Raw genomic sequence first — 25,549 nt, forward strand, 5'->3', positions numbered from 1 at the left:
GGTCCTGTAAACTCAGCATTGAAATCTCAAGAGAAAAATGACACCCAGAAAGGCAGAAAAGGGACTTTGTTGCCTTCTTAGTGAATGAAAACACAGGTTTGGGTACATTGAGGCATTCTGTTTGCTTGTGTAGGATGAGGTCTATAGGTTGCAGGAGAGAAAGGAGAATGTATTCCAAATGTTCCTAAGACTTTTCTAGATAGTAGTTTGAGGACCATCTTAACTGTTTATTTACTTGGTTGTGAGTTGATTAGGAGACACATTAGAATTCCTCATTCCACATGAATCTTATGAAAAAGGATTAGAGGGTATATGAGCCCAGTGAAAGAACTTTTAGACCAACAATAGTACTTTTTTTTTTGTTGTTGTTGAGACAGAGTCTCACTTTGTTGCCCAGGCTAGAGTGAGTGCCGTGGCGTCAGCTTAGCTCACAGCAACCTCAGACTCCTCAGCTTAAGCGATCCTACTGCCTCAGCCTCCCGAGTAGCTGGGACTACAGGCATGCGCCACTATGCCCGGCTAATTTTTTCTATATAGATTTTTAGTTGTCCATATAATGTCTTTCTATTTTTAGTAGAGACGGGGTCTCGCTCTTGCTCAGGCTGGTGATCGGCCTCCCAGAGTGCTAGGATTACAGGCGTGAGCCACTGCGCCCGGCCAACAATAGTACTTAGAATTGCCCTAGGTAATCAATCAAAATGAAATCCTCAAGCTGATTTCTTACTGCATTCACCATGTGCTGATCAGGTGCTGAGACTCCAGATCTCTCCCTCCATGTATCCAAGAACTCGCAAATCATTTTTACTTGTACTGGACTTTTCTTGGTATAAACCAGACATATCATGTGAGCTCTCCTCCAAAAGAGGTGACATTTCCAGTGTCGCTCTTTCCCCCAAAACAAGTGTGTATTTTTGAAGGACAGATAATGGTTCAAGTTTCTGTGGTGCCCGTCACTGGTGTGGAATGGGGAGGCTGGACTCCAGACCCCTGTCCATGTTTATATCTGCTGCTTAACCTAAGGGTAGAGCTCTGACATAAAAAGAACACTGGGAATCACAGTGTGTTCTGTTTTCTTTGGGATGTTTCAGGAAACACATCTAGTTGCCTTGGTTCTTTAGGATGAACGACAGGTCAACGTTTCAGTGAAGTTGGATAAAAGGGAGGTTTAGTTTAGGGCCAGAAAAATTATTTCCCTCTTCCTTATTGAAGCCTCAAGTAAGGACTGGTGATGTCAGATACGATGCAGTGCTTCTCAAAATGTAGTTAGTTGTTAGGCAACCTGGACTGCACTCCAATCCTGAAGTTATCTCTAGAGCTGCAGCCTACAATTGTGCATTTTAAAGGGTGATTCTCATGCCCAGTGAGATTCGAGAATGGCTGCCACAAGCGATAGACTGTGACTCAGGGAGAGAAGCAGCCCGGGCCGACATGCCAAGCGTGCTGCATCCCTCTCCATGCCCGGTGGCTCCCGGGGCAAGACGGAGCACAATTCCACCAGCCAGGATTTCAGAACAAGGGCCTCGCTGCTCAAGGACAGAAGTAAATGGGTGCCGCACAGATGAACACTGAGCAAGAAGCCCTTAGCGTGGGCTGGGCATGGATAAAGCAGGAAAAATGTCTTGCTGACCAAACTCAGGACCGTCTTGGAGACTTGGAGAACACCAGAACAAGGTACACACATACCTATACATGCGTGTGCACACACACACACACATACAGGCACAAACATACCTTACACATCCTTCAGCCTGTAAATTTTAGCTTCAGATAGACTTTTTTTTTTTTTTTTACCAATGGTAAAGTGACCTCACTAGCAGGGCATGTCTCTCAGGAGCTGCTGGCTCTGTGCTCGCTCATTGCAGATGGCTGCCCCGGGTGGACTTCATACCCCAGTGGAATTCTGCATTGCTCTGGGATCGTGGGCTCACAAGAGAACCATGGGACTGCGCTTTGCTTGCCCTCCCCTGCTCCTAATCCCTGGTAAGAGACACACAGTCTGGAGAGGGGTTCCTGGTTAGCTCTGTTAGGCTTAACCCGATAACAGAATTAGCCTCATATTCTTAGGCCATTTGCCACAGTGTCTCTAATTCTCCACTGATACAGGAGGTGGGATGAGATTTTCAAAAATGGTGTGCTGTTGCTAATCTATAGTTAATGTACAAACCACATTTCCAATGCAAGAGTTCACACCATGGGATTATGGCCACAGTCATCCGGAGGTTAAATTCATGTGCTCCTGCAAATCTAAGCCGCTGCTTCTGTGTCTGAGAATAACGTACTCTGCGAGAGGGAGGGGCACGGGCACAGCCTTCTCAGACGGCGGGAGCCAGCGGTGTGCCCACTGGGTAGGACGTTCACTCCAAGCAACGTATTTGACGACTGAGAGATTCTCTGCCCCAGATCCCAGGTGCCTCTGATGAGTACATGTGGGCATGGAATTAAGAAAAGGGTAATTAAGGATAGTTATCCAGTCAGACGTACACCTTAGAATAAGGCTTTTACTGTTCTAGAAACATTCTTCCAGAAGATGAAATCATCCAAGATTCCCCAAAAATATTTATTTATACAAAGATTTTGAGAGTAATATTTGTATTTGTCTTCATCCCTCAGTCTATGCATCTGGGCCAAGTCTTGTGTGGCACGTGCAGCTTCCCCGGATGCCTCACGTATTGTAGCACCTGCTTCCAGGAACACCAAATGAACACAGGGTCTTGGGGGGAGGGGGGGACCCATAATGCCCCGAGGCTGCATGGACCCATAATCCAGACGTGTGCACACTGACCTGGAAGGCGTCTAGCCAAATGTCCAGGGGAAATAAGATTGAGGAAGAAGGCGAGAGGAGGGACCCAGAGGGCAGACAGGAGTGGGTTAATTCTCACCCTTTGCTTCTGAGTTCAGCATATCCATAGGCCCAGGATAGTTGATGGCCCGGGAACCACATGACCTGGATTTTCTCCCTGTGGTGACCCACACTGCTAATTGATGTAGAGAGGACAATTGCAAAAATAACAAGATTTGCCCGTAATCGCAGGTAGCACGAGATACAATTCTGGGACTTTATCTTGGTAACTTTTCTGGAAAAAAAAAATGCTTGCCTTGTGTAACATAATCCAGATTCCCTAGAGCAAATGTGGTACGGCAATGTGCAAATCTAACCTCAGATCCGAAGTGTCTTCCAGTCTGGCCCGGACCTGGCCATTCTCTGCCCTTCCTCCTCCCTAGGGTAGCCCAAATCCCATCGCCACACGACACGTCCACTTGCCATCCCCCTTCCTCTATCCCCACCACCTCTGTCTGCATCACAGAAAATCTGTGTGTTCTGAAGAGTCCAGCCTTCCCCTAACCCAACACACACTTTCTTTACCACAGTGATTCTCAGAGCCAGCAAGAAAGAGAAATGTTCCAGAAGGAAACCTCCATCTCAGCCATTTGCCTGGAGCCGCAGGTTGTGGGCTCCGGGCCTCTAGGTGAGGTCTGTTGCTTTTGTTTCCCGAGGAGCGGGCAGTCAGCATGGTAGTTCTCTCTCCTCTTTCTCTGTCGCAGGCGGGGTCTCAGCTACACTTACAAGACTTCACCACCATGTTGGAGAGCTGTTCCACCTTAGGGGTCCTCCCGACATAGTACAGAATGGTCAGGGGCTCCAAGTCCTGGGGCACACAGCAAGGCGAGGCAGATGCTTCAGGGTTCAGGGTGTTGTACAGTCCCAGCACCTGGGGAGGGACAGATCATTTATTTAGAGGTTGGAAAGCCAAGCCTCAGGCCTGGAGCCCAGGAATGCTACAAGTTCTAGGAGCTGCCTCGAGATTTAGCAAGTGGTGGAATGGCCACCGATGCTATTTAAGAGGAACTACTGGAACACAGTTTGGGTGAGTGACTAGTTACTGTTCATCCACGGTGAGAGAATGCAGAACACCCCGCACTTGTTTGAGGGTTATCAGTTGAAACATGTAACAGTGATTGGGGAACTTTAAATTGATAATGCAATTCTCTTGGCTGTTAAGAAAACAACTCCTATATTGGTCTTCCTAGCTGTAACTGATCAGTTTGGTGAGAAATTGCCTTGGGCCGTTTAGTGAGTGCCAGAGTGCAGGGCCCCAGACAGGATGCAGTAATAATGAGCTACAAGGAAACATGCTGCACAAATTACTGCCCTATTTTTGATTCCCCTTGAGGGAAAGACAAGCTCGTCTCAGAGGTTGTGGACTCTCTTCTCTCTCACTTTCATGAAAGTGTTTCATGAAACACTTTTCCAGTGTTTCGTATTAGCTTCCTCTACAAGCTTTTCGTTGTCTTTCAGAATAAGTTTTCTGCATTCAAGAGGCTGGAATGATCAGAGGTCTTTAATGCTAGAAGCCTTTACCCCAACGTTCCTTGCCAACCATGTGCACACATCTCTGACATATAGGGTGGCATATGATAATTAGTTTCCACGGTACAAAAATCTTTAGACAAAGCAAATTAAAAGTCTGGTTGAAACTATGGTAGGAATTGAAAAGGGCAGAGTGTGACCAAGTAGAATTGCATCAGGGTGCCAAGATCAGAACCTTTATGAGAGGGATTTTACGCACCCCAGACCATCATTCACTCATTCAACACTCAGTCCTTGGTGGCATTCTTTTTAACAAGTGGCCTGGTCGGCTCTGCCCCGTTGCCCCAGATGTCACGAGCCCCGCTGCCTACCGTGCTGTGGGTTGTGTCTGCGCTGCGGAGGTACGGGCAAGGGCCTGAGCAGAAGTTGGCGTAGTAGCCCTTAGGTTCATGGACCCATTTCCAGCCCAGATCCTGCCGGAAGTCAATGTAGAGGGGGCGCACGCAGCAGTTCTCCTCCAAGTTGCTACAATGAAAACATTTATAGAAAATCAACTTAAAAAGGACACCACCAATAAAAGAAACTTGACAAATGCCCTCCTGTTTCCCCTAGGAGTCCTTCTATGCCATCAGAGGCGGTGGCTCTAATTAATGGAATCCCAGGTTCAAGGGCAGGGGGCTGAAGAAACCAGAAAGGCATTTTCCTATATTGAAGACCAGGATCCCAGGGATGTAATAAGTGGATATAGATGCTGCAGGAGGCAAAGGTGGCCCTGCCCCCTTACACATCACAAACCAAAACAGAGACATAAAGAGCCACACGTAAAGCACTGCTGTTATTAGCCAGCTCAGCTATCTTGAGGTTGGTTCCTAATATGCACCCAACCAGAAATAAACTCTAAGCTTATGCAGCTTGTATACCATAGCAGATGACTGTTTAGACTAAATCTAGGGGCCATTTATCCAAACAAGACATATCCTCTTATTAGAACTGCGATCCCAGATCACCCAAATGGGATTTTCAGGCCCCTTCAATTCTGTTGCCTGCAGAAGTCCATTGGCAATACGCCTTGCCACGCAGGCATCTAGCTTCTGCTTCCAGATCTGCTGAGCTTGTAACTTGCTACTTACAAAGGCAGCTACTGGCTAAAATCTGGCTTCTTGTGGATGAACCATAGCAGACACTATTGGTTATCTACTCAGTAACCATTCCTAACCCCCTTCTCCCTTGCTACTTCCCATGACAGGGTCTGGAACACCAGGTATTCACGTTCCTGGCATCCCTTGCAGGTAGGAGTGACCCGATAATGAATGACCAATGAGATAAGGAGTAGTATGCAGGGGGTGTGGGCAAGTTCTGGCAAAGCCATTTTGTTCACTTATAAAAGTGACAGATGGAAGAAGAAAGCTGCTGGCTCTTCCCCACCCCTCCTTCTTCTTCTTTTAAATATGGACAAGACACCTGGAAGTCTAGCCATCACTTGTGACCAAAAGCCAACATACTAAGCATGTCAGGCTGGAGAGCAAGAAAGCCTGTGTCCTCAGTGGTCTCTTTACGCAGCCAACCAACCCTGAGCATGCTGCTACAGGCCTCTTGTGAACAAGAAATCCCCCACGGTTTAAGTCACTGTCACTTGCAGCCAAGAGCATTCATTCCTAACTGACAGACACACACAGAACAAATCGCCCTGCCAGCCTTCAGACAGTTGGCGGCAACGACATTCCCTCTCCTGCAGCTTCCACCCCCTAAGCTCAACATCCCTAGTTTAGTCCTCATAGGACATGGTCTCCAGATTTGAGACTTCCCAGTTCATTCTCCCCAGCTCCATTCAGGTGTCCTCCCAGCCACAGTGACCCGCACGTGCTCCTTCCTTGACCTGAAGTGCTTCTCCTCCTGGATCCCCACATGCCAAACCTCACTCGTCCTCGGAGCCTCTGCTCAAATCCCACACCCTTCTGAAGCCTGTGTCCACGGATGAACTCCTTGCTCCCGATTCTTAAAAGCACTTAATCCTTCAAACCCTCGCAGGGATGTGATCATTTCTACCTTTTGGTCATTGGTACAAATGCTTTATCATCCCCTCCCTTATACGTGAGCAGTGAAATTGCTCCTAAATAGGGGAGGAAGCTGTGTCTTTTCTATCTCTGTATCATGCCTACCCAATTATTTCTGAAATAGTTGAGTTCTCTAGCTCAGATTTCCCCTGCAAATGGAAACTGCACTATTTTCCCCCATCTGGTAGCATCCTTGGACCCTTCATAATGAACTGAGCACTTCTTTAGTGGAAAGTCCCACATTAATACCTCTCTCTCTCACACACACACACCCTACAAGTCCATAAAACATGAAAACCATGGAAAGATTCAGCGAAGCGTCTCCAATCCAAACTGTTTGAGCAACACTCTCCTGCTCATAGAGTTTTCCTCATTCATTTCATCCAAGCCTGTCCAGAGCTAGGCTGCAGAAAAACAGTGGGACTCCCAAGGAAACAGAAAGAGATCTGTAAGATTTTCAGTCTTCCTTCCTGGAGATGTTCGTCCATAGCATCAGGGACCTTGCTGAGTGTGGCTCAGGTCTGGGGCCTGACCCGCAGCAGGCACAGGTAGCTATCGGTTCCCAGGGGCCCAGGCTCACCGGAAGCAGTAATTGGTGTCCAGGGCCCGCTTCTTCCTCTGACCCCCCTGGCCCGGGCCGTCGAGCCGGTGCGGGGGGATCATCATGAGGATGAGATGAGGGCTGTGGTGGTCCTTCTGCTTCTTGAGGCGCCCCAGGTCTCCACGGCCATGATCGTCCTCATTGTCCACACCTGCAGAAGGGAAGGAAGGCGACAACCTCCTAAGGGAAGCAGAGCCCTCGGAGGCTCCTCATCCCCTCCTATCACTGCCCAGCAGGAGGGGCGTGGCGGGGGGGCAAGTGCGGCCTCATTCCAATGTCCAGCTGCAGGAAGGGAAGACTGGAGGGCAGGGGACGAGGGGAACCAGCATGGAAAGAACTTATCATCATCGTAAGGACGCCCCTGAAAGAGGCCCACATTCTGATCCCCTCAGGACTCCTGAAAGCCCAACCTGAGATGCTCCCTAGGAATCTTCATAGATCCATGAAGCATCATCACCAGGCGGGTACCTAACACATACCTTTGGGTTGTCAGTTTACATTCTAGACTCAGAACCTTGGGGTTTGAGTTTCCTCTTATAACTTGAATTGGTCAAGATACTGCAGAAGTCTTACCAATAATTTAAGGTATCATGATATAAAATAGCCTGAATGGGAGCCAAAGAAACAAACTATTGGGAGGCCCAGGCAGGAGCATCGCGTGAGCCCAGGAGGCTGCCGTGAGCTATGATGACACCCCTGCACTCTAGCCTGGGCGACAGAGCAAGACTCTGTTTCTAAAACAACAACAACAACAAAAACAAAAAACTCTGAATAACATTCACATTGCATTTACAGTTTTTGAAGTGTTTTCTCTATAAAATTCAGATGAGATAATGAAGCATATGACAAATAGCTTAGCAAACGAGCTCTGGAAAGGAAACCTGAATTCATCTGAACTCATTTCATTTGAGAGGGAAAAGACTGAGGACCGAATGAGAGAGAGTCTCAACTGAACAGAGCTGGATTTCACAAGGGACAGCTGCCAGCTGCCATCCACCTCCACCGAGGACAGGAATGTGAGGAGTTAATTTACATAGCTACAGGGGGGACTTGCATCTCAAAAAGGGGGCACTTGGTCTGTGAGATAAAACGGGAGACCTGGATCTCAAATTCCCTTTTCTGAAAATTTTTATGAATGAGATTAAGTATTCACTGAAGGGGGAAGGTTTTATCCTAACCTAGCCTATAGCTAAGGACTCTGAAGCTCTCCTGGGCTCTACGGTTCTGTGATTAGGATGTCAGATCCTTGGCTTTAAAAAAAAAGGTTCTGGGCTGGTCAGTGGCTCACACCTGTAATCTAGCACTCTGGGAGGCTGAGGTGGGAAGATTGCTTGAGTTTGAGCTCAGGAGTTCTTGGCCAGCCTGAGCAAGAGTGAGACCCTGTCTCTACTAAAAATAGAAAAAAAAAAAGTAGCCATGTGTGGTGGCGCATGCCTGTAGTCCCAGCTACTCGGGAGGCTGAGGCAGGAGGATTGCTTGAGCCCATGAGTTTGAGGTTGCTGTGAGCGAGGCTGACACCACGGCACTCTGGCATAGGCAACAGAGCAAGACTCTGTCTCAAGAAATAAAAAAAAAAAAAATTTTAAATAAAAAACAGGCTCTGAAATAGAGCCCCTGCAGGGTAAGAGGATTGCCTAAGGCAGGGAGCCAAGAGAGGCCTGCACCTTTTCCCAGACAAGCCTCTGACCTCAGGCATCCCTTAGTTACCCAAAATGGGACTACGAAAGGACAAGAGAACTTTCCTGAACTCCAGATCACTAAGGTTGAGTTCCTTGGAAAATATATTGGAAAACCAGGAATGACTCTCAATTACTTCACCATCTCCATGCAAACACCTGTGGACGCACACCCTGAGCAATCATCCAAACCCAGGTGACTCCTGGGCAAGGATCAGGCAGGCTCTGCAACATCTGCAAAGTTCAGTAGTCAGGGCACTCGTGTTCAGGGCCACCTAAGTTAATTTCTTGTAGGGAAGGGAAGACAACTCTTATTTGTTGAGCATTTCTGGCACTGTGTTTTACATTTGTTGTTTAATTGTACCCTCATCCCCATTTCACAGGGCTCAGAGAGGATGACCAGCTTGCCTGCGTGACCTCACTGCTCTGACCAGCATCATGTTGTCTTCTAGATGCTAATGCACCCTGTACAGCTATGAGCTGAAAGTCAAGCTCATTGCTTTTGGGGCAAAGCAGAATTACTCAAGTGCAAAATAGCTGGCCTTCTTCGTGAAGGGGCACAGCTTCTTTTCTTGGGGTCTGGTAGGGGTCTCGTCATCTGTCCTGTCCCATTAACTACCCCCCATCCTACCACACAGGTTCATTTTGTTACCTTTGAATTTGATTTCCATCACCTCGTGAATGTTTTCCAGGATATCTCCATTGGGCTGAAAGGTGTGACATGGACAATGAATGCTGATTTCCAAACCTAAGTTGGACTCTGCAAAGTAAGACACAGAGGCAGTGAGAAAAGCACTTCTGTGTGCTGGGGAAGCTTGCCCATCACCCACGCAAGGTGGGCAGGGCCTCTGCTCCCACAGGCACTCGCAGGAACTGAGTTACACTGAGGTTCACAGGAGACAGCAAGCGCCTCCAAAGCTCAGAATGGACCTTCATGCACACGGTGCCATATTCCATGTGTTTCTGTTACATTATGAACAACCAGATCCCCATGAACCAGCGACATCATGAAGGAATTGGAATAGTCATTCATTTACAATGGATGGTGTTAAGAGAAAACTGTCACCTGCCTACTTGGGGGCAAAAGGACAAGGATATAGGAGGGAAAGAAAAAACTTACACCACCTAAGTGTTTGTTGGGAGAGGAGATATTTGAGCCCACCTACTGAGGAAGGATGAAGGGAAGAGGAGAGGAACTGGAAAAGACTAAGGAGAGGGAATAACTTAGGAGGCCGGACACTCATTCCTGTAATCCGAGCACTTTGGGAGGCCAAGGCAGGAGGATTACTTGAGGCCGGGAGTTCAAAACCAGGCTGGGCAACATAGCAAGACCCATCTCTAAAAAAAAAAAAGAAAAAAAATTTTTTTTTTTTAAGTTAGCCAGGCGTGATGGCACATGCCTTTAGTCCTGGCTACAGGGAGACTAAAGCAGACTTGAGCCCAGTAGTAAAAAAAGAAAAGGAAAACAAAAAACAAGCTTTAGAACAGTGAGACAGTGATTCAAAAGGCCACAAATTCAAAGGGCCACAAGATGAAAGGCTGGGCAATAGGATTAAAAGTCAGGAATCACAGCTAGAGGCAAGGTCACCTGCAAATAAGAGGGAGAATCGGTGGAATGTGCGAGCATTTCCACCAGTCGATGATGGTGGATATGGAGAAAGTGGTAGATTCCAGAGGAGATAAGATGAACATCATGGGTATACTTGGCAGTGCTTCTCCTAAGGAACAAGGATATAATGAGGTGAAAATTACTCAGCTGTTTCTCCTTTGGAAACCTTTATCCACCATGATGGGAAGTTGGTATGTGAATCATTCAGCAAGATGAACAGCTCAAGGCAGTTGTAAACTTAGAGAACAGACCAGAGATGACAGAGGGCATGGCCAAGGGTCCAGATGACATGAGCTCAGAGAGAATGAGCGTGATGAAGCCTGGAGGTGCCAGGGTTTGGTGATGGACATTCTGGCCCTTTCTCCTAGTACTTGTGGGATCATGTATTTTCGCAACCAAAATCAAGGAAGCAGAGAAATCAGTAAACGGGGCTGACTGAAGTGGAGGAAAAAATGGAAAAATAAAAAGTGAATGAAAAGTTTGTACTGGGCCGGGCATGGTGGCTCACGCCTGTAATCCTAGCACTCTGGGAGCCCAAGGCGGGAGGATTGCTCGAGGTCAGGAGTTTGATACCAGCCTGAGCAAGAGTGAGACCTCCGTCTCTACTAAAAAAATAGAAAGAAATTATCTGGCCAACTAAAAATATATATAGAAAAAATTGGCCAGGCATGGTGGCGCATGCCTGTAGTCCCAGCTACTCGGGAGGCTGAGGCAGGAGGATTGCTTGAGCCCAGGAGTTTGAGGTTGCTGTGAACTAGGCTAACACCACAGCACTCTAGTCCAGGCAATAGAGAGAGACTCTGTCTCAAAAAAAAAAAAAAAAAAAAAAATTTGTACTGAATCAAGTAGTTTTACACAGGGGAAACCAGGTGAGATCCGGTATTGTGTCAATTCTGGTATCATGTCTGGGTAAGACTCACTTAGGGAGGCTCTGTTGACCCTGGGAGAGCAGTCAGCTGTGGCCAGGTGTAGAAGAGGTCATGGGGGAGGGACCCCTCTAGGCTCAGGGTCAGCTTCTCAGTAAACTGATTGATTTACTGCTCCCTGAGGCTACACGCGATGTGAGTGTCTGGCCTCAGGGCCAACCTGGGCTCTTCCTGAAACCTGATGTCATCAGGGAAAACCCCCAAGAGTCCAGCCTGGCTGAACATCCTTCTCACAGGCAGGATGGTACAAGCCTGGCGATTATAGTCACCATTAGGTGGGCCTGGCCGTCTTAGTCCTACTGCCTAAACACCAGCTCCCTGAGACCAGCCTGAGGAACACAGCAAGACCCCGTCTCTACAAAAAGTTAAAAAATTAGCTGGGCATGGTGGTGCATACCTGTAGTCCCAGCCACTCAGGAGGCTGAGGCAGGAGGATTGCTAGAGCCCAGGAGTTTGAGGTTGCAGTGAGCTATGATGATGCCACTGCACTCTGGTCTGGGCAACAGAGTGAGACCCTGTCTCAAAGAAAACCCCCCAAAACAAAAAACAAAACAAAAGAAAAAACCCAGCTGCTCCCTTCTTCCATAAACTCCAGAGCCCAACAAGATCTGTGCTGCTCCAAGAAGTCAGGGCAACCCCTGGGACATGCCGACACCTGCTGAGCATGAAACTCTGTTCCAGAGAGTTAGCTCAGCGGGAAGGGCAGACCAACAGCAAGGCAGCTGAGCCCAGCGAGAGGAGAAGTGAACAGAGGGAGGCATGAGGAGTGTCCTCTCCCTCGTCTAAGGCAGCTGGAAGAAGGAGCTGGAATATCTGCAATGGGCTACCTAACAACGCTGTGTACTTCCCGTTCAAAGTGGTTCACGGTGGACTGGAAGAGACCTGGAGTGGGCGAGTTCTGTGATTCTGCGAGTTAGAAAGTCAAGGTGCAGACAGGTGTGTTGGGGAGAGTGAGTGTTAGGGTGCCGGTGGTGAGCACGAGGTCTAGCATGACCTAGGCTGGCCAACAGGCTCTGTAGGTAGAGGGCGCAGAGATGATGACAGCAATCGCCAACATCAAACGCTGCTCTGAGATTTTATAAGCATTAACTCATTTAATCTCTAGAATAATCCTACAAAGTAAGAACTATTCTTATCCCCCTCATTGTGCAGATGAGGACGCTGAGGCTTAGGGAAATTAAATGGCTTGCCCAAGGTGTCCAACCAGTAGGTGGTAGTGCCAGGATTCCAATACAGACAGCCAAGAGTCCGCTGGCTGTGGTCAGAGCTGGGTGGGGCCCTATCCAGTGTCACTGGGCACCCAGGTCCTCATACCCTTGTGAATCTAAGACCACCTGTGTGCCTCAGTTTCCTCATCAAGCCACACCATCAAATGCTCCAATTTGGAGTCCATTTGCTGCCTGGTTTGGGGCTAAGAGACTCATGAGCTCTGTGTAAGTAAAGGCCTGTGTTATGACTCCCCTGTGGGAGGGGTGGGCAGTACTTGCCTAAGTGGGAACTGAAGGTTCCAATGAAGAACTAACCTCAGAATTGGCAGCCGTGGGGATGGTGGGTGGGGGACCCATAGGTTTTATTACGAAATTATCTTTTTGATGTCTCAGGAGGATGGAAATCATTCTCAATGCAAACTTCTCATTGAGTTCTGCAGCTGTGAAAATAAGAACTCCTTCAAGTGCCCAGGGCTTCAAAGAAATCCAGGTGGACCTGATCAAAATCAGACAGGGAAGCTAAGAGATTAATTTCCCCAGCCCCTCCTTTCTGCAGCGGTGTCGGGCTCCAGGCAGAGTGCCGTCTGAGTCAGAATTCCCAACAGTGCTGCTGTCGGCAGATCCACGTGGGTTAGCCTAGGCTTTGCTTTCATGCTTGGTAGAAGGGACAGGATGGACTTCCTGGGTACCCTTGGGACTGGGGCAGGACCTCCCGCCCACCAGCTGCCAACTCAGCCACTCAGTAATGTCCCCTAGATGGGGGCTTGCAAATTCGGATGACTACAGAGCCCAGGCAGGTCACGTAAGTGAGCAAATCCAGCCATCATGTGATGCTAAACAGGAACTGCCAGCCTCACTCTTGGAGAACAGTGGGGGACCGTGGGGGCCGTGGGGACTGAAGATGCACACCCCTGCTCAAGAGGTGGCCAGGACCACTTTCCTGGTGGGCGGTTACTAGGAAATCTTCCAATTTTTCAAGAAAAGCCACAAATCCAGGTTTTATGTGAAATCTCCTGACTTAAAAAAAAAAAATTGTTGACTGCTAGCTAAATTTTAAAACAATATGCAGGCCAAGCAGTTTGTGTTGCTGCCTTCCAGCCTTAACCCCTAATTTCCTAAAACACCAAGGACATGGGAGGATCCCCCTGCTTCAGGGACTCTGAGTGTCAACGTGTCGATGGCCTGTGGCTTTAAAGCAGCTGCTGATGGCAGAAAACCCTTCCTAAGAGGGAGAGGAGGGACAGAGGGGACTCCACGTGTAACCCACCCCTCTGAGCAGCGAGACCAGGCAGTGCCAGGCAAGGAGAGGGAGGGAAACACAGGGCATAGTGTCCACAGGCGCCAAATCTCTACTCCAGACTGGATGGCCTTGGTCAAGTCACTTCTCTGAGCCTCCGTTTCCTTATCTGACATAACAAAGCTCACTCTTGTGAAATGTTGAAAGCTATGACGGTCTCTCAAATACACTGGATGCTTAAAACAGCTCTGTGAGGCAGGCAGGGGAGTGGCCACTACCGTATATTCCAGGTGAGGAGTCAAAGTGAGTGGGTAAGGCATCTGGGACATGTGACGCTTGCCACACCTAGTGGATGGCTCTGCTTGGACGACTACCAGGCCCTTCGAACAGAATTGGCCAAGCCTGTGCGTCTCCCAGTCTGCCCTGTTTCAGTAAGTGATACCACCTGGATGCTCAGTCCAGCAAATGGAAGTCATCTGGGACTCGTCTCGTGACCTCACAGCCTGCACCCAGTCGGCCCGTGCTGTTGGCTCTACCTCCAAAATCCAGAGCAAATCCACACGATCGCCACACCCACTGCTGCCACCCTCGTCTGAGCCCCTGAGCCCTCATCCGGGTGGCTGCAGTGGCCCAACTGGGCTTCCTGCCTCTTCCCTTGACCGCCTGACACCCAGAGGGATCTTTTGAAGATTTAAACCAAATTGCCCCAGCCACATCCCAGCCCTGCTGATGGCACTCCCTCGGCTTCTTATCACACCTGGAATAAGTCCTGAAATCTTCCCATGGCCGGACAGGTCCCAAATTAAATTACATGACCCAGCAATCTCTCCGACCCGCCCCCGGCCCCCAGCTCACCAGGCTCCTGCCACCCCAGTCTGTTCGCTGCGGCTAGAACAGATCAAGCTGTTTCCACCTGCCAGCCTGGGCCTTCCTGTTTCCTCTGCTGAGGACGTACTTCACCCTGACCTTCGTGGGTGACCTCTGCTTGTCACTCAGACCCCAACACACAAATGCCTTGTCTTAGAGCCCTCCCTGAGCAGCCGATGCTGGGCCCCACCCACCCATTGTCACATTGCTCTTTCTATGTTTCACTTTCCACTGTCTCAAACTCTCACTCATCCAATGTTTACTTGTTTATTCTGTGTCTTTCCCGGCAGAACAAAAGCCCCCTGAGACCCAGGATGTCAGCTGTCTGTGCACAGCTACCTCCCCAGGGCCTGGGTCAAAGTGAGCGCTGAATAAAGATTATTATAGTTGGGGGAATGAATGGGGGACACACAGAGGCTCAGTGGCAAAGCGGGGCTCTGCACCCAGGTGTGTGACGCCCCTAAGTCTGTCTCCTTCCCTCGGCTGCACAAAGGAGCAAGGGCCCTGAGGTTCCTTCTGAGATGCTCATCCTAAGGGTCAACCTACCTCTTCTCAACAGCCACTCACGCACAGTGTCAGTGACATCAAAAGACAGCCACTCAGCAGTGCCCCGCGTGGGCAGATTCTTGCCACCAATATAGCGCTGTTTGGCGATGTGCTCATCCGGCCGCAGTATCTACGAGCAGAGAAGGGATTTAGTATCCAAGGCCAGGCCACAGCACCACCAGACGTGGCACAACACAGGCCAGGTGAGGGCAGCCAGAGGAACTACAGGTTTCTGCACCGTTACTCTCAGTCCTTTTAGTGACAGATACAGAAACTGAGGCTCAGAGAAGCCGGGATTCAAGCCCCGGTCTGTGGGCCTCTGTGCCCAGCGCAGGCTGGACACAGCAAAGGAACTGGCTTCTCACCTGGAACAGCTCGATCCTCTGCTCGTTGCGCTTGGAGCTGGGGTTGGGCACCCGCAGGACCCGGAATTCTGCTCGGAACAGGTTGGTTCCATTTTTCTCCACTGAGGACACGTTGAAGCGGAAGACCTTGGAGGTAATTCCTTTGGGGCAGACGGCCAGCTCGTCTAGGAGAGAAAGCGTGGGGAGAGGCACAGCGTGAGTGAGGCCACAGGAACGGTGCGCTGCCGCCAACACGCACCAAGTCACCTCCCTGGAGGCTTGAGCCCTCAGACTTAAAGGTGGAGATAGGAGGAAGCTTCTTGGGGACCCTAGAATCACACAGGGTCCTGAGCAAGGAGCAGTGAGAGCTCAGAGCCCCAGGATGTGGCCCGAGAGACTGGCTTGTCAAATGGAACTGTCCTCTCCTCCCCTTGCCTCTCCAGCCTGTTCACTCTTAGGAAACACGGATTCTCAGAAGACATCAGCAATGCCCCTAGTAGTTGACATGTCGTATGGCTAGTTAATCCATTTGTGTGCGTGTTCATTCGGACACTCGTTCACTTGCCAAGCGTGTACTGAGCAAACACTATGTGCCAAGCACAGCGATGACACTGGGGGCAGACAGCGAGTAGACACAGCCTCTGCATCGAGGGGACTCATTTCCAGGGAAGTTGTTAATACACGGACTCATCTGACAGGGCCAGAGAGACGGTCTTTGGAGAAGGCCAGGAGTTGCTATAGGAAATCAAAGGAGGGAGAGAGCAGGGAGCGCTTCACGGAAGAGGTGATAACCGATCTGGGCCCTGCAGGAGGAGGGTTTGAGGGGAGGAGGAAAGAACTTGCACATGGCGGGGCTGCCGGAAGCAAAGGCAGGGAGGGGAGATGTGCTCTGAGGCTGCAAGGCTGGGGTCCCCTGTAGGGAGGCCCACACGTCAGACAGAAAGGTTGGATTTTACCCTGTTGCCGGGCGTAATGGCTGAATGCCTCTAGTCCCAGCTACTCGGGAGGCTGAGGCAGGAGGATGGCTTGAGGCTACGAGTTCAAGACCAGCCTGGGCAACATAGTGAGATTCCCCGTCTCTACATATAATAATAAAAAAATTTATCCTGATAACCAAAGAGAGCACAGAAAGTGTTTGAGCAGGGCAGTGACATATCAGCCCCGTGTTTCAGACCTAATGAAACAGGGTTTATGTGGCAAACAGCCCACATTTTGAGCCTGGCAGAAACAAAGGTGTTTCTTCAGACCTAGCTGCTCGGTCACCATTGGTTCCTTTCTCTTTGAGGGTCTTTTTCCTTGACAGCATGTGCCACGCCAGCCTCTGTCACCCAGTGGCCTCTTCATCCCTGTCCACAAGACAGAGGCAGCCACTGCTCTCTCCCACCCCTCGGAGCCAGATAAAGGAAAGATCCCATCTTTTTTCTGCTCCTGTGCACTTTATAACCTCAAGGTCTGGGCAGCATTAACACCCAGAGAAAAACTTTCTGCACAAACGGTAACAATAGCCAGAACTGGGAATGCAGGCTCACAGACCCAGATTCCACACACAATGGACATGGCTGGAATGAGCTCATGATCACCCTGAGGGGTGATTTCGGAAGTCAGGGACAGCGCAGGAAGGATCAGAGGCCTGGAAACAAGCACTCGCGCTACTGATCTTTAGGAAAGGATGAATGAGTGTTTCTGGAAATTGCCATCTGGTAGGCCTGACACTGGTTCTTAGAAAATTAATGGAACAGCTGGTAGGAAAACAAATGTGTGAATGCCGGCTGATGAAGCCTTGATTAATAATTGGCTTTGAGAGAACAAATACTGCCAACTATTCCCTAAACCATTTCGGATGGAACCAGAGAGGAATCAGCGACAGCAATCTAATGTGTAAGTGTGCAAGTTTGTAACCCTCTGGACACGGAAGGTTGCACTGGCAACCTTCTCAAGGACAGAGCTGTCATCAATACGGCTTCAGCTGTAACAGCACCTCCAGCAGGAGGAATAAAGGGTCAATGCCAAGTGCACCTTGCTGTAAAAAGGAAAAGGGGGGCGAAAGAGCGCCTGTGGTGCAGAGACTCAGTGGGGTCAGCTCGGTGGGGAGCCAGGAGATGGGAAGCAGTGAGCTCAGGGAGTCCCCAGGACGCCTAGTGACTGTCCTCTTTGGTCTGTCCCAGCCCATCAATCCTACATCTGCTCCCTAAGAGTCTCCTGGTGAGAACCATAAGGAGATTTCAAGAAGGAGGCGGGCAGGCTCATTTTCTGTCACTGGGAGCTATAGATTTCCAACTGCGTTAGAAGGTCCATCAGGAGTCATCGAGTGCAACCCTCTTCAGAGGAAGAACCCGAAGTCCAGAAGCGTCTTGGCCGAGGTCACACACGAGTTAATTGACCCGAGCCACTTGACACGAGCAAGCAAAGCTCGAACACAGTTACTAGTGATTTAAAGAGAACTGCCTGGGGGAGAAAAGAAAATGTAAATAGAATTTTCTTGACAATCAAATCCAGTGAATATTAATGTTTTGAATAATGTGTGCAATGAATCAAAATGTAAATAAACAAAATGTAATAGCACCACCTTACACTGCTAGGAGCTTTTAGTAACCCATCTGGCCCTCTAGGAACCCTTGAGGGGAATGAGCACGCATACAACTTATTCAACCAAGGAGGAAACTGAGCGGCAGTCACTTTAGCCAGGTCACTGAGCCGGCAGGTCACTCAGCTACCAGGGAGCATAGGTGGGATGTGAAGCCAGGTCTTCGACTGCACCTCATTTGTTGAAGCAGAGACTCTAGAAGCTGGAGCGGGGAGGGGGCACAGGAGATCATCTAGTGGAGACGGTTTCGGGAACAGAATGTGGCAGGATTCCATGAAATGGGGCGAGAGCACCAACCTCCGACAAGGGCCAACTGCCCATCAGTTTCGTGTTTCCTCAACCACGCCTCTGCGGAACACTAGCATTATTGAGAGCCGGATTAGGGGTCCCAGCTTTACAAATTAAATTATGACCAACTTTTTCCATTGCACAGAAAAATATATATTGATGAATGCCATTTTTCTCTATTTTGCTTTAGGGAGCAAAAAAATAAGCAAAGGATATTCATGTAGAGGATTCATGGAAAAACCAGGAAATAGCTGACCATGTTTAGTTAACTGCCTTTTAAAGTGTTTTCAGACACCTGGGCTGGAAGGTGTGCCTTTGCTTGCAATACATCATCTCTGCTGGTTCCAGTGAAGGGACTGTATATATGAGTGTGGCTGTACTTCTCTACCCTGGCTGTACATTAGAATCACCTGGAGAACTTTAAAAACAGATGCTGCCTGGACCCACTCCCCAGCGATTCTGACGACATTGAAGTGAGTGGGTACAAACACAGCATTTTTTTTTAAAGATCTCCAGATGATTCTAGTGTGCAGCCAAGGTTGAGAAGCACAGTTTATAATGATCTGCAACAGGTACCATGGCTCCCAGGTGTTCTGGAAGTTTGAGAAACCACTGCCATTTAAACTTTAATGGTTTAAATGGATTCACTTTTAAATGAATTAGACATGTTGTTTAGCCAATGCATCATCTCGAAAAATTTTGAATTAGAAGCCCATAAACATTCTAAGCCCGTGTCAAAAATTGGACGATTTCACAGAAAGATCCAGGTTTTCTGTTCTTTTGGGAAAAGGTAAGAGCTAGTCAAGCGGGACCCACACTCCTGATTACAAAACCCAGCAGGAGCTGAGCAGTGGCTGCCTCTGGTAACAGGGCACGTGGGCTCCAGGTCCACTCCCTGCCCCTGCCACACACACCCTATTTTCTTCATCACCCCAAGGCCAAGCGTCCTGTGCAGTTCATCATGGGCTTGTGCTATGGCTTTTCATCTAGATCACGTACATGTCCCTCCTAGTCTCTGTGGGCACTTGTGTTTGCAACCCTTCTAAGGAAAGGTTTTGCTCTAGTTCACTTACAGAGTCTTTAGCTTCTGTGTTGTTGAAAATACAGATTCCCCAGGACCCCACCGCCCTGATATTCTGATTCTGTAAGGGCGGGGTGGGGCCCGGGAGTCCACATTTACCTCGCCTCTGGACCACACCTGGACAAGCACTGGCCTACCACTGTTCACATGGCATTCAGGGCAAATGAGTTTGCAATATGAAATGTCTTTTAATTTTCAGAAGGAACAAAATCTACATTTAGCAGCCAGAAAAGAAAGTCTAAAATACTGAGTGTTCTCTTTGCCTGTTGCCTTTAGCCAAAAACAAGAAGAGTCTCCCAGCAGGCACAGATAATTACAAGCCAGAAGATAAAACGACACCTACACTGGCGGTATCTTGGTAAGAAGGATGACAAAGGAACTGAAAAAGCCATGTCCCCACCACATGGGTCAGAGAAAGTCTCAACTGACTTCCCATAGCAAAATCCTGGAGAGTTATAAAAGGGATGACAAAGTCTTGCCCATACTCCCCAGCAGAGACTGTTGAATCAACCCAGATGTAATTATAAAATCCTTTCAGCCGAAAGGGAGTTTGGAGACCATCTCTGACTTTCCAGATGAGGAAACTGGAGCTCACAGAGGTGATTTTAGCATGGCTTTGGTTGCTTAACCTAATTGAGGCTCATTAAAGGAAAGAAAACCCTTTCATTAAAATTGGGAGAACATTTGTGGCAGTATGAATCCCCTGGGAAAAACAGGCAGAGCTAAGAAAGCACAAATCCAGGTATCCCTGTGCAGTCTTCCACGTGGGCCACTAAGATAATAGGTCCTGTCCCCTCCTGCTTGGTCCAACATGTGATTCATTTATGTTGTAAATCAAATTTCTATTGAACCCTAAAGGTTAAAGGCAGGACTTAAAATGTGTACTTTGCACACACATTCGTGCTTACCAGCATGTGTTCTGCATGCAGCATGTCTAGGCTACAGTCCCTGCTTTTTGGACAAATTACTTAACTGATCCACATCTCAGTTTCCCCATCTGTAAAACAGGGAGGTGAGAGTGTCCAGACAGGGCAGAGCTGGAGGGCCGGCCCTCCCCTCTGCTCTCCCCTCGGCGCCCCTTCTCCTGCAATGCACAACAGCATCCCTTCTTCCACTTCCCTTCCTGGCCTCTTGCCCCGGCTCCTAACGTCACTCCGCTTCAGTGCCTGTCCTCTGGGTAAGGGAGGTGACCCAGGGTGATGAAATTTGGAAGACAGTATGATCTCCTTACTTCCCCAGCAGAAGCTCTGGCATTGAGACCCTGCTGGTGCCCCACACAGACCTGGTCCCACCCCATCCGCCCTCACGAGTTAAGGACAGGCTTCCCTCGCCCCGTGCCTCTGAGGATGGCTGTCAGCTCCTGCTCAGCGTCTGCCCACGGCCTTCTTTGTAATTATCGTGCCTTGTGTGTCTGCCTCTTGAGGCAGGCTCAGCACCTGACCAGCTGCAGGGCGGGCCCAGGTCCGTGTCTGTTCAGCCTCTGTGTCACCTCCAACAGCTGCAGAGTCTGGGCCTGCTTCCTGTTTGCACCTGGGAGCCTCCACAGCATCGCCCCTGTCCCTCTGGGCGCTGGCTCCTCCTCCATATCCCAAACAGTATCCTGCTCCCTGTGCCCGGGTGCCCTGGGCCAGACCACTGCTCCATAGCCCCACGGCCCCCCGATCTGCTGCAGCTGTGAGATCTTGGTGCTGCAGCCCAGGAGCTGCCCAGGATCTGTGGGGCCGTGCCCTGGCTTTTCCCAACGCTGTCCACTCTTTGTGCCCTGAGTCTCTGCACAAAATCAGTGTCCGCTTGTACCTGCGTGGCCCTGCATCCCTCTGGCTCATTCATTCTCAGCTCAGGATTCCAGGCTGGGTGGGCCCTCGTGACTCAGACTCCCTCCTCCCTCTGACTCCTCCTCCTGACCCAGACCATTAAGGTCCCAGTCCTGCCCTCTTGCCCTGGACTCCCCTCAGACCTCTCCAGCTGGCCTCAGATTTTGACCCTCCTCTGACGTTTGTGGCCACCATCTCCTGCTTAGTGGGTGCCCAGGGAGTTGGGGGTTCAGCCCTCCAGTTGCTGAGTGCCTCTGGGAACTACGGCCCCTGGCAGACTCTGAGCCAACCCCACCCAGAGGACCCTGGGCAGGGAGCACGAGCTCAGCCTCCACCCCACACGGCAGCCACATCCTAAGGAAGGGCGCCCCAGGCAGCCACAGGAAACTGGAGTGGGAGCCCCTCGCCAGTAACCACAGGCTCCTCTGCCCGGCGTGGGTCAGCCCCAAACGGGGCCTTCTGCACCTTCAGCCAGAGCTGGTCTGCCCATCGGCACCCTCTCCTGCTCCTTCTCCCAGCCAGGTTCCTTTCAGCCCCTGCCGTGCACCCCCTGCCCAGCCTCCCCCTGCCGGCTCCCTCCCACTGCCACCTCCCAGGTGGGCCTGGGCTGAGGTAGTCAGGGCGGCGAGGACACCTGCTGGTAGGAAAAGCAAACAGAGCTGCTCCCAGCGTCTCTGGCCCACAAGTGGCTCACATTCCTCTTTCCTGGGCTGTCAGTTTCTCAACATCTGCCAAATTTCTCTCTCTTGTATTGAGGTTTTTAAAATCCCCGTTCAGTAAACACACATGACTTCCACACGTGTACAAACACACACAGACGTCTCACCGGGAAGCCGCCCAGCTCCTCCGCGCAGAGGGGAGCCTCCAGGGAAGGCCTGCTCCCAGACACATCCCGCACCCACCGCCCCCTCACCCGCTCGCCCGTGACACGCAGACACAAAGGGCGCCAGCCCTGCGCTGCGCATCCACAGCCGCAGCCCGGCTCTCCCGGGGCCACCGGCCTGGGGGGCGCCCATTTTGAGCGCATGAATCTGCCTATTGTACCACACAAGACTACATGTCGTCCTGAAGTACCGGGACATGTGAACATACGTGCATACCCTCTCCCCCCGACACACAGCGCACATGGGTCACGTGGGTCACGTGGGTGGGGTAGACCAAAGGGCCCAGGCAGCAAAAAGCTGTCTCTTGCCTGGGCTTCAAACAGCTTGACAGACATTAAGTTAGGGCAGGTACTCTTCTTCCCAAGAACTGGAAAAACTGACCCAGAGACTTGTCACAAAGAGTTGTAAAACGCAGGGAGACGACCAAGGTCTCCAGACTCAGAGAACTGAAGGGCTCTCGAGAGAGCCGGCCTTCCCCGTTGTGGCACGCAGATGCTCACAGTCACCCACACGATCGCATGTGCAAGAACACACATGTTTCCCTGGACAACACAACGTAATTCCGAATTAAAATCGGTCAAGGATGTGATGGGAGTTCAGCAAGCCTCTGGCTCCAGGGCTCCTGGCCTCCCAGAAGTGTCCAGTTCTTCCCAGAATGGCTCTGTCTCCTTCCCCACCCACCTCCCCAGCCCCAACCGCGCATCGCACCTCCTGAGCCTTGGTGCTGGGGAACCCCGGGGCACCCTCCTGCACGGCCAGCACCAGGCCCCCGCCATGGGGCTCCCTACTCCAGTTCAGACCCTCCAGAGCAGAAGCCCCAGCAAGAATTTGGACTTACTGTGCTCCGCCAGCCCCTGGATCATGTCGAATTTATGGATTTCTTTGGCATAGTATTCCGACTCGGTGTTTTCCTGAGTGCAGCCTTCTTCCTTCTCCCCCTGCATCTCCTCCAGCAGCTCCCGGGTGCTGTTGTAAAGGGCCAGGACCTGATAGGGGACGTGGGTCATCACTGATGGCTCAGGGGGGCTGGTGAGCCTGAGCTTGCTCAATATCTGTCCCCTAATGGCTTCCACCCTCTTCTTCTTGATGTGGCCAAAGTCCAAGGTGGTGCAAGTGGACAGAGCGAGGCTGACTGTGGCAAAGTTCAGCAGGGCCAGGACCACCAGAGCCCTTTGCAAGTGCATCTTCATGTGCGAGCCGGGGAGAGAGGCCGGGGGGACGGCGAGGCCTGGCGAGGAGGAGACCCCAGCAGACGTGCAGAAGGAGGGAGGAAAACCAGGCGGCCTCCCCAGATCCCAAAGACTGAGGCTTGGCAAGAAGGTGCATGAACTCACTGCACTGCGAGAGCTTCAGGACTTCCAGGAAGCGCTGGCAACCCTGAGGACGAAGAAGCGGACTGTGTGCCTTGTAGCGCTGGGATTCTTGTCCATGTGTCTAAACAGGTTTTGCTGGGCTCTGACTCCCAGCAGGCCAGGTGGAGGGCAAGCAGAGGGCTGGGAGGGGTGGCAAGGCAGCTGGGAGTGGGAAGGGAGCTGGAGTTTTTCCTTAGGTAAAAATAAATAGAGCGGATATCTGATATTGCCAAACGCCGCTTGGCGATGGGGAGAAAGTGGGTATTTTAAAGAAGGAGCAGAAGGACCATGGCTGGGTCCCCAAATCAAAATCCTTGTCTTGCCCTGAAGGAGAATACGAAAAGAGAATGGAAAAGAAAAGGAAAAAAAAATGTTAAAAGAAAAAAAAAAATCAGATCACCAATGAGTAGGTGGGGAGAGGCAGGGCTGGGCAGTTGCTGGCCCAGCTAAAGGTGGGGGCAGTACAGGACACACTTGTCTCTCAGGCACTCCATTCATGCTTTCTCTTTTGTTTACACTTCCTCGGGGGCTTTCTAAATGACTTTGTTCACGCTGCCTCTCGTCTTCATTGGCTGGGGTTGGGGTTATGTGCAATTGGAAGGCAGGGAGGACAGGCCTCTGGAGCGCAGCCCCAATAATCCACTTGGACGCCCTGGGTCACCAGCACCTCGGCTTGTCTTCTCCCTCGGCCATCGCTTCTGTCCCCTGCTTCTCTTTAAAAAAAGAAAAAGGAAAAAAAAGAAAATAGAAGCCAGTTCACTGCACGCCTGCTCCGGAAAGCTGTTATTCCTTCTTTCGCATGCTGCTTCCCCTATCTCTCGCCTCTCTATTCCCGGGGACTTGGCCTCGGCTTCCCTCCCTTTCTCCCTCTCTCCTTCTCTTTCTCTCTCTCCCTCTCACTCTCCCCCTCTCTCCCTCTCGCTCCTCTCCCTCTCACACACACACATGCACACACACTGCTTTCTCTATTTCTCTCTGCTGAAATTTTATACCTCCCTCCCATGACGTCTCTGGCCCGGGGTGGGGGAGGGAGGGACCAGCGCACGCAGCCTCTTTTGCTGCACGATTTTAATGTTTTAAACAGGCACAGGAAAAGCCGAGCCCATTTGAAAAATACTTTGCGAGTCCTCTCGTTCGACGTGGTAACTGAACTTTTTTTCCCCTCTTGGAGTCACTCCTGCTACACGCTGGCTGTTTTTCTGGAAAGTTACTCCGACGATCCCCCTCCCTCCCTCTCCCCCGACCCATTCGCCCTCGCGCCAGCTGTCAGTCGGCGCTCGCCTCGGCCCCTGCCCCGCTCCCTCCCTGCCCCCAGTCCCGGCCGCCCAGGCCGGACGGGACACCGGCAGGGTCCGCGGGGTTGGCGGGGCGCGGCGGGGGCGGCCGTGCCCGCCGCGGTCGGGGTGACGCCCGGCCTGCGAGCGGGTTGGAGGGTCGGGTCCAGCTCCGCGGCGATCCTGGCCGCGATTCTTCATTGACAGGGCTGGAGTCGGGCGGCCGGCGGAAGCCTGGAGACGCTCCAGGGGCAGTGAAAAATGGTGGCGCTTTCCGGAAGGCCGAGGGTGCCCCCTGGCGAGGCGAGGCCGCCAGTGTCGGCGGCTCGGCCGGTCCGCGGACCGGGAGGCTCGCAGGGCTGGGGGACTGCAAGGGGGCTGCGAGAGAGGGCGAGAAGAACAAGACCCGGTGCCTCGGGGAGTCGCCTCGCCGTCGGCCCCACGTGCGCACAAGTGCACCTCTCCCGGCCCCGGCCGCCGCGCGCGAGCCGCTCTCCGCAGACACGGCGTCCAGATGTTCGCCGCCGCCCTCCCCGCCGCGGGTTCGCGGGGAGCTGCGCCAGCGAGCGCAAAGTCAGCAGTTGGCCCGAGCCCATTTCCCAGATGGGTGAGGGGAAGTTTGCTCTCCGCTCTCGTTCGTCTCAGCCTGAGCTCCTGGGTCTTTTCCCACGAGCAGCGTCGGGAGGGCGAGGCGCATTGCTGCCCCCACCTCCAGCACAGCACTGCGTCTGAACTGATCACTCGCTGGAGAATTCGTGCTGCCTCCATCCCACCTCACTCCAGCCTTCCTGGACCCTTGCTGGCAGGGCTGGCTCCTGGGCCTCCAACTGGAGGGATGGCCTCTGCCTCCCAGGAGAGTGGTGGATCATTCTACAGTTGAGGGTACCGAGGCACA

At 51.2% G+C, this 25,549-nt stretch overlaps 1 protein-coding gene across 4 annotated transcripts; it reads right to left on the minus strand.

The window, feature by feature from the left end:
- Positions 1-2,436: 2,436 nt before the first annotated feature.
- Positions 2,437-25,331, minus strand: TGFB3 (transforming growth factor beta 3). 4 transcript variants are annotated; one of them, XM_069465139.1, is made up of 8 exons: positions 25,114-25,331; positions 22,867-24,093; positions 15,399-15,562; positions 15,034-15,163; positions 9,293-9,400; positions 6,944-7,115; positions 4,681-4,834; positions 2,437-3,710 (listed from the first exon to the last, which is right to left on the minus strand). In XM_069465139.1, exons 2-8 carry the CDS (start codon positions 23,216-23,218, stop codon positions 3,552-3,554), a joined length of 1,239 nt encoding a protein of 412 aa, XP_069321240.1. In that variant the 5' UTR covers positions 23,219-24,093; positions 25,114-25,331; the 3' UTR covers positions 2,437-3,551. The 4 variants fall into 4 exon arrangements, 3 of the variants coding, with proteins under 3 accessions (XP_069321240.1, XP_069321241.1, XP_069321242.1); XR_011232910.1 differs by lacking the exon at positions 25,114-25,331 and having other exon boundaries at positions 2,534-2,678; positions 2,880-3,710; positions 22,867-24,591; XM_069465140.1 differs by lacking the exon at positions 25,114-25,331 and having other exon boundaries at positions 2,534-3,710; positions 22,867-23,704; positions 23,855-24,591.
- Positions 25,332-25,549: the final 218 nt, after the last annotated feature.

Source organism: Eulemur rufifrons, chromosome 2, assembly GCF_041146395.1.
Source record: "Eulemur rufifrons isolate Redbay chromosome 2, OSU_ERuf_1, whole genome shotgun sequence".
Taxonomy (NCBI): domain Eukaryota; kingdom Metazoa; phylum Chordata; class Mammalia; order Primates; family Lemuridae; genus Eulemur; species Eulemur rufifrons.

Bases quoted from the DNA above. Each gene is read 5' to 3' on its own strand.
- TGFB3 (XM_069465139.1), bottom strand. From the start codon at position 23,218: ATGAAGATGCACTTGCAAAGGGCTCTGGTGGTCCTGGCCCTGCTGAAC. The intron at 15,164-15,398 runs GTGAGAAGCCAG...CTCTGCTCGTAG, and splicing joins AGAGGATCGAGCTGTTCCAG to ATACTGCGGCCGGATGAGCA. The intron at 7,116-9,292 runs GTAACAAAATGA...TCCCTTCTGCAG, and splicing joins GATGGAAATCAAATTCAAAG to GTGTGGACAATGAGGACGAT.